Source organism: Acartia tonsa, chromosome 6, assembly GCF_053477335.1.
Source record: "Acartia tonsa isolate MP-2025a chromosome 6, ASM5347733v1, whole genome shotgun sequence".
NCBI classification, from domain to species: domain Eukaryota; kingdom Metazoa; phylum Arthropoda; class Copepoda; order Calanoida; family Acartiidae; genus Acartia; species Acartia tonsa.
In genome coordinates, this window is record NC_137265.1 from 28,140,676 (window position 1) to 28,153,424 (window position 12,749).

At 30.7% G+C, this 12,749-nt stretch overlaps 1 protein-coding gene across 2 annotated transcripts in view; it reads left to right on the forward strand.

Annotated features, from left to right (window-relative positions):
• LOC145322286 (uncharacterized) overlaps nucleotides 1-4,013 on the forward strand; it is a 118,649-nt gene extending 114,636 nt beyond the window's left edge. For both annotated transcript variants that reach the window (XM_080164175.1, XM_080164176.1), the window contains 3 exons: nucleotides 2,387-2,487; nucleotides 2,788-2,890; nucleotides 3,412-4,013. In XM_080164175.1, coding sequence (XP_080020301.1) covers nucleotides 2,387-2,487; nucleotides 2,788-2,890; nucleotides 3,412-3,489 — 282 coding nt within the window. In that variant the 3' untranslated portion in view covers nucleotides 3,490-4,013. The remainder of the gene's footprint in view (nucleotides 1-2,386; nucleotides 2,488-2,787; nucleotides 2,891-3,411) is intronic.
• Nucleotides 4,014-12,749: the final 8,736 nt, after the last annotated feature.

Here is a 12,749-nt window from a genome sequence, read left to right on the forward strand (position 1 = left end):
TTTATTTTCATAAAAATTCTTTACTTCAAATTATATGTATAAAAAATTGTAGAAACATGTCCTAAATTTTAAATGAACAAATTTAAAATTTTCTGTCAACTAGGTGTTAAGTAACAACAAAAATTAATAATGAAAAATCTAACGGGCCATATTACAAGAATTCAATATCATAGTGTGAATTTTAAACCACCTATTTAAAAAATAGAATCCTTATAGAAACAACAAGGATGACAACATCCATAAAAGCGAAGCTCTAAAAAAATCTTTGTTCCAAAAACGAATATGATAATTCAAATTATAGTAAATAAAGTTAAGAAATAGCATGTTTTAAATGAACGTAAGGACTTTCTAGTAATTTTCGATTTTCTACGCTTTTTAAATTACATATCATAACTGTTACAGGAATCTCAATTTAAAGTTTGAAATCGATAGGACAATTCTAACATGCCTAAATTAACAATAAGAGCTATCTGTTACGTTTAGACGGATGTAAAGATAAGACAATCATGATCATAGAAAAGCTAAAAATTATGATTACTAGAACAACTAAATGTTATCAGAAAAGATATCCTTTACTGCTCCAAAACTATTTATTTAAAACTTTAATTTTCTTTAAGGTCTAAAAATTTTGTCGGATGTGTTTAAACACCTAATCTTCGGATGTGGCTTTTGTTTTGTGCTTAGAAGCATCTCAGCTTTGGGGGGGGGGGGGGGGGGCAAGGGTTACCCACCCTCTTTGCCCACGTGCTAGGGGTGTTGGGTTCACAGTTTTTCCTGTCTGAGCATTTGTCACCAAGGGGGGATATATCATCAAAAGAAAAATCACTTGCCTCCCAGTTTTAGCGTATAATTTTCATTACACGAACGAAAAGAAATAAACTTAACTCACTTGTTAAACTGTTATTACTTCGCCTCTAACTACCTAGGGCTGGGCTCTAGAAGAGTAAGGAGAGAGGGTTATCAATTGACATTTTTAAAAGCGAAGCTTTTCTATAATTAGGGTCGGTCCGTCCGTCCGTACGTCCTTAACGGATAGATTTTTCCGTTAATTTAGGCATGTTAAAATTGTCCTATCGATTTTAAATTTTGCATGGTGATTCCTTTAGTAGTTAGGTACGATTTAGAAAGCGTAGCAACTCTATAACCATTACCAAAATGTCCGTACGTCCATTTTAAACATGTTGATTTTTTTTACTTTTTAACAATAAATTTTTATGTGATCTAATCATCGGATATTGGTATATTGATTCCTGGGACAACAAAGTATAATGTAATAAGCGAAGCAACTCTATATTCATAATTAAGTCCTAAAAATATAAAGAACATCAATTTATTACTTTAAAAGCCATGGGCGTCCAAGCTTTTTTTTAAGCGGGTAAAATGAGTGGTTTCAAAGGTTTCAGTGGGGTGATCAAATGTATTTTTTTTTTAATTTTGAGGGGGTAAATTGGGTTTTAAAGTCAGTAGCCCTCCACCCCCTTGGGTCTCTTTGTTGTAATCTATCTCTATGTAAAAGAAAATTAATGAAAGTTAAAGAGATGTTTCGCAACCCCAAAACTACAAACAAAAGTGCAACTGTACATTTACAAGAGAAGAAGATTAAGATGTTAACATTTAAATTTAGAAACTAATTACAAAGAGATGGATGATAAACCCTTCTCTCTCTGTTCTGATGCATAGAAGTATTCCAGAGATTCATAGATAAGTCATAGGACTATAAATCTAGTCTTTGATGGGGGGAAAAAAGAAAAACATAGAAAAAATGTATAATCATTATTTTTTAGGATTTAAGAATATGTAGAACCCCCCCCCCCCCCAACCTTTTTATATCTATTTAAAAGAAAAATGGGAGGGGTTCTGTGTTTTAGTCAATTTTAGAGAAAGTGCCGATTATGTCATACGTATATTTGGATATAGGGAAGCAGTTTCTAAAACTGTAAATTTAGCATAAGCCTAGAAAATTTGAATTAGATATGCAATTCATTACCATAATCTTATCAAAGTGAAATTTTTTGGAGAAATAATATTAATTTATTTTCGCATACATAAAATAAAACTGAACCACGTGTATAGGTGGTTTCATTTTAATATCTTAAAATTTGTTTCCAATGTGGCTTCGAAACCGATTAATATATAAAAATCGTTTCTGAGCCATACTGAAAAATCCTGTATCGTATCGTATTTATAATATAATAAAAATCATAATATTAGGTTTTGATAGCTCTGGCCTTCAGACTCTTGGGGTAAAAAAACTGGCAAATTTTACTATCAGTGGAAAGCTGTTTATAATACGAAACCATGTTAAAATGCAACTATCCTTAATTGGGGTGACTACAGACCTGATATTAAACAACAGATTAAAGTAACAGCTTTTCAATATTTTTAGGGGTTGTTGGTTGCTCTGCAGAATGCTGACCCCAAATCTTTGATTGTTGTTTTCACAGACAATGGAACCAAAAATCTGAACCTGGAGAAGCCAATCATCAAGTAAGTTTTTGATGCGTCCCCTAAAGGCTTTCTTTTAAGCCCTAGAAGAGGATAGAAAGTCATCGAATTACCTTAAATGTTAATGGTTAGAATAGATGGAAGGAATTACCATAAAAAATTAAATTAAGTACTTTTAGTAACCACTAAAAAAAAACCTTTACGTTCAGGCAATGAAAATTTAAGTTTTGATTTTAATTTAATTTCTATAAACATTAAATATTTTAAAATGCGCTAGGCTAGGGTTGAAAAAGCAAAAATATAACATCTATGAATATGTTAACTTTCTATGATTGATTTTAGTTTGCGAGACGAGAAAGAATGTGAAGTATACATTGTGTTGACACCCGTGTATGAAGGAAGAGCTAATGGAAAGAGTTTACCTGTCTATAAGAGACTTGGAACGGTAAGTTGTTGTTTGTTTTCTTGGCAATTGCTCCAATTTTTTGTTGACTGACATAAATGATATGATAATTTGTATTTTGGGATGATGTTTTGGTGCTTTTCCTCAAGTGGCCATTTGACACTGGTTACTCCCTCTCCATCCCCCCCCCCTCATTCCTAATTTTGGAAATAAATTGAAAATAGGGAACTAGGAAGCAGCATATAGTGCCTAATAAAAATTGCCTACATGCAATACAAAAGACAAATATATATAAAGAGGCCAGTATACATTTACCATTGATCAATATAAATGTATAATGGCCAATCATTGGTCATTTGTATTGTATGACGTAATTTGTTATTAGGCACTATAAGCTGCTTCGGGGAGTAGGTTTTTCCCTTACCAATATAACCCAACCTAATCAATTGAAAAACTATACCCTCCCCCCCCCCCCCTCGTATTAATTTTTTAGGAAAACTTTGATTTTTTGATTCCCTTTGTTTTTTTCTATGATTTGTAATAACATATATATATTTTTAAAGGTATTTGAGATTGAAAAAGTGAACTCTGAAACTTTCCTGAAACAAGTTGAGGCCTACGAAGAAAATAACTGTGTCTAAATCCAGCACAAACCTTCTCAAGACGACATTACAAATATGCATCAGACTGTAACAATATTAAACATTTAGTAGTCATTTAATATGTTTTATATGTTATATGATGTGGATATTTAAATAAGCCGCCTAATAATGCATTATATATATATATATTGTACCTGCCAATTCAAGGCTACAGCCATAAGCAATAGAATATTTATAAATCAGAAATGTATTCTGATGTATGTTTATAGTTTGTTTATGGTTAAAGATAGTTGATCTATGCATATATGATCAACTATTTTGATTGCATATTTCATATGTTAAAATTTATGCACTTTATCAATGCAGAATTTATATTATTTATCTATTATTCCATTCTGAAATTATTATTTTAAAACATATTTTAGTCAATGAAAAAAATTAAAATTTCTTAATATTTCTCAATGATTTCCAATTATCTAATAAAATATCATTAATTTTATATAAAATGATGATATTGATATTGATTGTAAATATAATCAAAGAAAATAAATTGTTGATAAAAACTATTTTTATTATTTAAATTCAGGGATCTTTAGGGATAAATCGATGTACATCCCCAATGATGATGTCACAAATTACAACTTCTGTGGATTAAACTTAGTTGTTGATTGGCATATTTGGGTTAGGTGTGGACTTCAAACTGATTTTAAAAATCATAAATGTTTGAATTCCCTTAGTCTTAGAGGCGGCTACCGAACCTTACAAATTTACATATAACGTTCGTAGTTTGAAAATACCCGTTAAATATTCTAATAATCTCTAATTTCAAATCATCAATTTTAACGGATCAAAGCATAACAGACAATATGAAAAATAAAAGCTTTTATCCTTTTATGCACAAAATGAACATGTTTATCCCGAAGCATAATAAAATGCCAAGACAACAAAATACTAGATTCAGTTAGAAGCATAAAACCAAATTAAACTCGTAAACCCTCAAAATAATGTAAACTAAAAGTTAAAAGAAGGAGTTATCGTATGAGGTGGCCGCTGCAGTTTAGTCTGTCTGTCCGGATGATTCTAATTATCTCGGAAATAGATGGACCAACTAAAAGCATACTCAGGGATCTAAAGGAATAATACAATGGCTGATTGATTGAAGTAAAACCCCATTGATAAGAAAAAAATTACCCCTTCTGCAGATAATAATTAGTGGCTGAAACGTTTGGACACTAATCTTAATGAACCAACAAATCAAAATTCAAATAAAGTCCTCAAAGTTGTTAAGCCAACAAATACGAAAATGTTATCATAAAACTTTGGGGACTAGTGTAAATAACAGCCCTCCCTCTCTGGGAGAACTACCCTTACTCCTTGGGGCGAAAAGTATAATTAAATAAAACAAAATGTATTGAAAAATCACGCAACCTAACCGAATTTTCTCAATTAAATGAAGTGATGAGTTTTTTTTTGTCTAAAGCTTAAGATTTCAAAAACTGCCTAACTGATTGAGTTAGAAGAGCTTCACATAGGTCTTCAAATGTTCTCAAGCCAATTTATTTCTAGAATTATCCTAGGGATGGTTTAAGCTAATTTTTGCCCTATCTAATCTTTAAATACATCTTTAATTAAATGTTAGGGGTGCAACTGCAAGAATTTGTTTAATGTATTAGATTTTAAAATTGAGTGATTAATGTAACATCTGATATTTTTACATTGATACTGGACAGGTTTCAGGCTACTTTCAATATAAAGAGGTGTTAATAAAATAAATTACTACATTTTCTGCAAAAACATTTATAACTATACATACAAGAAGAAAGATTTTTACCTATTTGTTAAAAAAACAATCAATCATCTTTTTTAAAATTTGAATATATTTAAATTAGAATATAGGGGAAAATTTGTCAAATTAGAACTTCTCTATGACTAACAAGTTAAAATGAAATGAACAATAAAAACATTTCCTATTTATCCTAATCTCTTTGTAATTCTTGATTATGTGAGGATAATTTAAATATCTTAATTCCCCTTTCTTTAATTCTTTTCCGTGGACAGGGATGTATAACACAGAGAAAATATTTTTGTATTTATTATTTGCATTGAAAACACTCTTAATTTTGCAGAAAACTAAGTTTCCTATAGGATAAAATTACAGCTATGATAAAAATAATACAATTATTGAGTGGTTACAAAGTTAGAGGCAAATAAGATTCATTTGTCCTGTCCTTGAATATCTCCCCTAGCTTTCTATTGTCATAGATACTATAAAATAAGGTTAATCCTTCGGTATGTAGCGGCGCCCTTTACAATATTACACGAGGTACAGAATAGCAAAAAACTTAAAAAATGCTTAATTGGTAAAACGAAAAATATATCTATCAAAAGATCCAAATCGTGGATGTGCAAGAGGGGAGTTTCGGCCCAATTTATGCAATTTAGAGGGGTTGTATATTATATTACACTCCCTTAAATTGCTAAGGGGGTTACCCAGTTATTAAGTCACATTAGTAAACTAAACAATAGTAAGTGTGTTACAATTTTTTAAAAATTTATTGACACCTAATAAATATATCATGAATGAACTAGATAATATCATTTAGATAATTTAAAAGGCCCAGACAACTTTAAACCTTACAAGGAAAATTCACCAAAATATCCTATAATTGCATTTTTCTAGATTCTTTAGTATATAACATTTCGATGTTAAGATTGTTGTCAACCTTGTTTCAATACTCACTACCTTTAAAATAGTCATTTAGACATTCTCAAGAATTTCTAAAGACAGATTTAGACGTAGTTTACTATTATTCTAAAAATTGGCTATGGGCCATACTATAAAGAAAGCTAAGGCAAAAAAAAGGTGGCGATACTTTTTCAAATGATTCACATATTAACTAAATAATGCAAATATAACATAAGGTAAAAATCCACAAGTTAATCCAAATTTTTTAACCTTAAAGTATAATTGAGGATTTCGATTATATAGTTATTAGAAAAATACTTATCCCTTGCATTTATTGTCGTTCTATCTAATGTTAACTCTAAAAGTCTCCTCCTTTTTATCTACTATTTAAACTTTAAATAACACAGGCTGCGCTCTTAGCCTCTCCACGACACCTGTATTAACGCGAAATCGACCTTGCAAAAATCATACCCCCCCCCCCCTCTTCAAAATGCCTGAAAATACGAAAACAAAATTATAACCTCCCCGTTGCCTCAGGTGCCCCTGGAGGTCTCTAGGGTCTCAAAACATAAAGTTAAATGTCAATTTTATTAAATAAGAATAAATTTACAAAATAATGATTAACTACTTTAAAACTATTCATTATGCTTGTACCTGTTTCTTGGCTTATCTATTGTAAATTATCCTTTCTAACTTTGTTCATACTTCAGGGAGGGAGAAACTAATGACGTTTAAATAAACTTACATTATTTATATACCATAATATTTACAATCAATCAAAGATAGAATTTACATTAATCTAAAAGGAAAAGACAATGACCGATAAATATATGTACAATTCCAATGATGAAACACAAAAATTCTATAGATTAAAATTGTTGGTAGAAACATTTGAACACTCAGCTTAATGAAACAACCAAACAAATTCCAACGAATAAGAAAGCGTTAATTTAAAACTTTGGGGACTAGTGTAATAAACAGCCCATTGTCCACTTTCTCTCTCTCTGAGAATTTAGAAGAATTTATTGTATTTTGATCTATCCTTTTATCCCTGCAATTGTGTCCTATGCTGACCTTCATTGTCAAAGTAAATTCTTCAGGTTAAAGGGTGTGTGTGTGTGCATGTGGGTGTATTTGAATGTGTGTGTGTGCATGTGGATGTGTTTGAGTGTCTCTGTGTGTGTATATTAGTGTATGTATGTGTGTCTCTGTGTGTGTGTGGGTGTAAGTATGTGTGTTCCCCTTAACATCTATTTGTAAGTCTATTTTGTGTTAGGTGGGGTGATATTTACCTGAGTAAGATAAAATAAGTATTTTTATTTAGGATATTTATTTTCTTATAACTGGATACAAAAACGATAACGAAAAAAAAACAAAGAGAAAGATAGCAAGATAGTTATCGGAGGCTGTACCTGCGATGCCCTATACAAGCGGGGCTACTCAAAGCCCAATTTAAACTAACATAATCTGACAAAAAAAAGTATGCAAACAAAAGAAGAACTTCCACCTTATTTTTAATTTATTATGAAGGGGGAAGGGGGGTTATTGCTCAACAAGGTATTTTGATTGAATAAGCAAATAATTTTGAATTACAGAAAGGACAGATGAGCATGATGCCAAACAGACGCAGTAAATTATAAAGAAGCAAATTTTCTGAAAATAAAGACTTTAAGAAAGATTTTAAGCAGCAACTCACTTTTTAAGTCTTATTTGCTTACTTTGCAAACTATTTTTACTTATTTAAAGTGTAACTAAGTAGTATCAATTTTTCTGCAGCTTATTGCACACGCAAAAATATTTATGTTCTCTACGAAGAATCTCTTACAAAAATGAAACCGTCAATCATATAAATACTAACACAGCATACATCATTTATCAGCACTTCAGAGTTTTACAATATTTTATTTTCTGGGGTAATATCCTTTTCCTTGTATAGTACTAGAATTAACTAGTTAATATATAAAATGCAATTTTAACAGAACAGCTACACTGTAAATAGTGCGAAGCTGATATACCTTTGGCCTTTTAATAACAGCAAAGCAAGCCCAAGGGTAAATTAGAAGGTTTTGTGATTTTCACACTTAATCATTTTGTTATTCTATAATTTATTTTCTATGTACTATAGTTTAGTTTATACTTTATACGAATAAATTGATCTAAATATTTTTAACAAAAAAATCTTTGAATATTTTTAGTAGACTAGATGTTATGGTAAACTTGTTTAATTTCAAACAAAATACCCAGACAAAGAAAATATGCAAAAACAAGAATAATTATGTCTGTAGGTAACAAAGCTCATAGTTTTAAGGAAAGCACCCATTAAAATAGTCGGATAGCAAAGTCATTGATTCGATCCTAATAGTCAAGGGAATATCAACAAGAAATTTCAAATATATTCAAAAGCACTCAAAAAATTAAACAAAATCAGTTTCCCATATAAAATTGTATTGACGGTCAAATTAAGCTAAAGAGGTGTTGCATGCAACATTTGTAGCGAAAATTCAGACATCTATTATAAATAAAAGCTAAGATAATCACGGTCTATATAGATGCACTAGGACAGATAGACATCTGAAATTATAAAGTATCTTCGCTTAATTAAAAAAAAGGAAAACTAAATTTACGAAAAATGATTGTTTCTATTTTCTATTTTAATAATAATATCTTATGTTTGATAGATAATTTTAAAAAAAAGACTTGTTTTAGATTTAAATAAATCCTATATAAATCAGCAAATACTATTTTTGATACCCTAATGACTCGAAGTTATGTAAGATATGTTTTTGCTCTAAAAGAAGCAAGTCCATGTTAATTTATAAAAAGCTTACTCAAGCCTAAATTTAGCATAAAAACAAAACAGCTTCATTTTACCCATGACAAAAACAAGACCTACGCCTCTACTAGGCCTCCCGCAGATATGTTCTAGGGTTCGGCAACTCCAGTTGCAGCAGTTAAACGTTTTCACAACTTCCGTCCCAGCCGCAGCTTCATTACATTTAAAATTTGCTTAAGTTAGTAAGGTAACTCGATATGGGAGGGAGGGGATATTGGACTGTAAATTACACTGCACTGGTAACAAAAGTTTGAAGAAAAAAAAATATTTTAATTATTTCTTGATCGGTTGGTTTAAACTGTCAGTGTCAGAACTTTTATACCAATAATTTATTCAAAAGAAATGGTATTTTTTAACATGTGAATGTACATCAATTCATCGTCCATTGCCTTATTTATTAAAAAGTCCTGGGTAACTGGTTTTCTTTTTACAACTATTTGCAGTTAGAGCAGTTGCAGGCAGCGGCTATAGAGCCATGATAAATTATTTAGTGTTTTCTTTCATATTTGTTATTCTAACAACACAGGATAAAAGAAGTTTTTTTCACAAGTAAAAAGATCGTTCTGTGTAGTTGAAAATATTTGTTGTTGTGTGTCTGTGTAAATTTATGTGGGTTTGTGTGTGTGTGTGTGTGTGTGTGTGTGTTATGTGTGTGTATGTGTGTGTGTATGTGTAAGCTGTAATTAGAATTGAGTGAATGCAAGGATTTGTACAATATGTTATTTGAATTGACTATTGTTAAATTGACCGGCTTATCTGCAATGTACTTGAAGGAAGAGACACATTTATATTAGCATTATTCAAGCAAGACAGGTGATTTTTTTTTAAATATTTTGCAAATGAAATGAGCATTCATTTTTCTGACGGCATGTTTGTTGTTGATGTAAAAATGAAACTTGATTGGCTGCTAATAGAGATAACAATATATCCATATAATGCTAAGTAAAACAGGCATAAATATGGTTTGAATAGGAAAAATTTAATTTACCCAACTTCTTTGTGAGATAGGATCTTCAATGAGAATCTGATCTGTGACTCAATTGATCCGGCTGTCTTTTTTTATTTCCGCACTTCGCTACTCATGGATCAAAAGATCTATGTTTCTTTTCGATAAGATCTATAAACGATTATAAAGCAGATTATATACTCAAGAAAAGAGTAGTACATTCAAGTTCTCAACTGATTGTACAGGACACTTACAAAGGTCGTAAAAAAGAGCAAAACACAACTTTACAAAGCAATCAATATATTTTTTTTCTAATTATAAAAAAAAATATAATTTCTTTCTCTTGTTATTCTGCTTGTTTTTTCTTTATAAAACTGAACAAAGATTTTTAAAACCTCAGGACGGACAAAGAATTAAATTTCTTGTTTATAAAAACTTTGGCCAGGATAGTAAGAATGCCTGGTATTTAGCCGCCATTCTCTTTGAACCCTGGATTTTCACAATCAAAATGTAAGAAAAATAAGTTTTTGAAATGTTATTTATTTCTTCTTAATAGTGAAATGTTAATATATTCATGACAATGTAACTAACTTTTAGCTTTTAGGAATTAAAGTAAATGTAAGGATAAGGACAAAAATAAGAAAATCCAGGGCCCTAGGTCGTGTCCTGAGCCCTAACCTTGCGTGTGACCGGAGTAGTGGGAGTAGTGGGCTAGTCTTGATGGGAGTTCTAGTCAGCCCAGTCCTGTCTACACACACACACACACTGCCTTATAGTACCTTTGTAATTATCTCTTTTCCCCATTTTAAAACTCCCCATTTCCTATTCTCTATATTTCCCAGTGTACCTGAAACTGTTAATGTAAGTTGACCCGCGCCCCTGCTCATAAACGCGCACTCTCAACATGTGTGTGTGTGTGTGTATTCTTGTACACATATGATGTGGTCAAGTGATTATACAAGTCTGCAGATGAGTGTCCACCAGAGTTTTACAAATATTTTGTGATATCTAACGTGTTTATGAACTATTCTATGTATGTACTTACTATTTAAATGGTGAAAATTTATTTGTAAGTGGTATTCCCTAATCCTACGTAATTTTAACTTTATATGAAGAATGAGAACTAGAGTCCATTATATTAATCTACAAGCCTTTCCTCCTTACAATTTAATAACAAGCTACAAAAGACAGAATTACATTGGGGAAGTTTAATTTATCACTTCCCTTTTTTTCGAACTGGACCAAAATGAAAGAGTTTTAAATATTTATGTATGAATGTAAAAATCACCCTCCATTAAAAAAAATCAAATGCTTTGTAAAAATCAAAATGCTTTAATTAAAACTAAATAATCTTGAAACTTTTTATAAGGCTTTATAATTCTTTTTTAAGATTTACTACCTTTCTGTTAAGATTAAAGTTAAGGGAAGCTGAGAAAAAGCAGCTGATCATATACTGTAAAAAAAACCCATAAAATGTACTAATGAGAATTAAAGTAAACTTATTAGTTAAAAATTAATCTTTCTAAAGATAGTTACATATATAATGTCCATTTAGATTTTTAATTAAAAAGGCATCTCCTTTAAGTTTAAATTTACGGCGGGATTGTTATAAAACTTCCCTGTGTAACTGTACTGCTGTCATTAAATCAACAAAACGTAATCTTAATTACAGTATTTAAGTATTTTTACATGATAGATGGTAATAAATAACAGGCTAATAGCAGGTGAAAAATATGACATCCATGACAACTTTTATTTTATGCCAACAGTCGACATGAACAATATAACTTTTAATAGGCCTATACTATGACGTGCAAAGACATAAAAGTGTACATAAAATCAGATCTCGCCAACCACCTATAAGCCTCAGGGAAATTAACCTTTTCCAATTCTAAAAATCAGCTGGAAGTCTAAACCTGACCCAAATATGACAATCCCATATTTTAAATTTTTCAGAGCTTCCAAACGGGTTTGAGGCTTAGTCGCGGCAGCCGAGCTCTGATAAAAATACTTATTACGCACATATACACATAGAATTACAAGATAAATGATTGCAATCTAGTTTAATTTTTCACCAACAATAACTAAAGATTATATTCAGGGTAATACATCTTCTGGGTGTTTCATTGCTTGTGCAATATTATTCGCATATATCACTAATAGCAAAATAATTTATAGAGAATATCTTTTTGTAACAGTGAATAAAAAGAGAAAATGATATCTTTAACTGTTATCATTAATGTCAACAGTGTAGCTTCGCATAGGTCATTGCAAGATTTAAGATATTTTGGGGGAGGGAACCAACACCCTAGAAAAAATGACCCAAAACCCCTCAAAAATTATTACTTTTCTTTTTAAAATTAAAATCAAGTGGGGGGGGGGTATATCTCTCTCCCTCCCCTACTTTAAGTGCCATTAAATGCCTCTAGAGGCGGAGCCGCTGGTATTTAGATACAAGACTATCATTTCCCAGAACATAGGTATACAAAAGAGTTTTCATTTCATTCTATTATGAGAAAAAGAAAAAAAGTATGAAATTGTGCGAATATGAATAATTTCATTTTGACAAAATATGTTTGAAGTGAATGAAATCTGGGGGACGAGTTTTAATGTATTTTGAATTTAATTTTGTGAGTGTGTGTGTGTGTGTGTGTGTGTGGGTGACTTTCTGTGTGTGAAATGTATGTTGGTGTGTAATGTAAAATATGTTCAACACTAAAACTAATTTTACAAATTTTTCAGTCCCTTTCTTACAGAAAAAGATATTTGTTTGTATATTTAAATAAAAATTTAACTTCAATATTGATAATTTTACTTCAAAAATATTGTGTTTA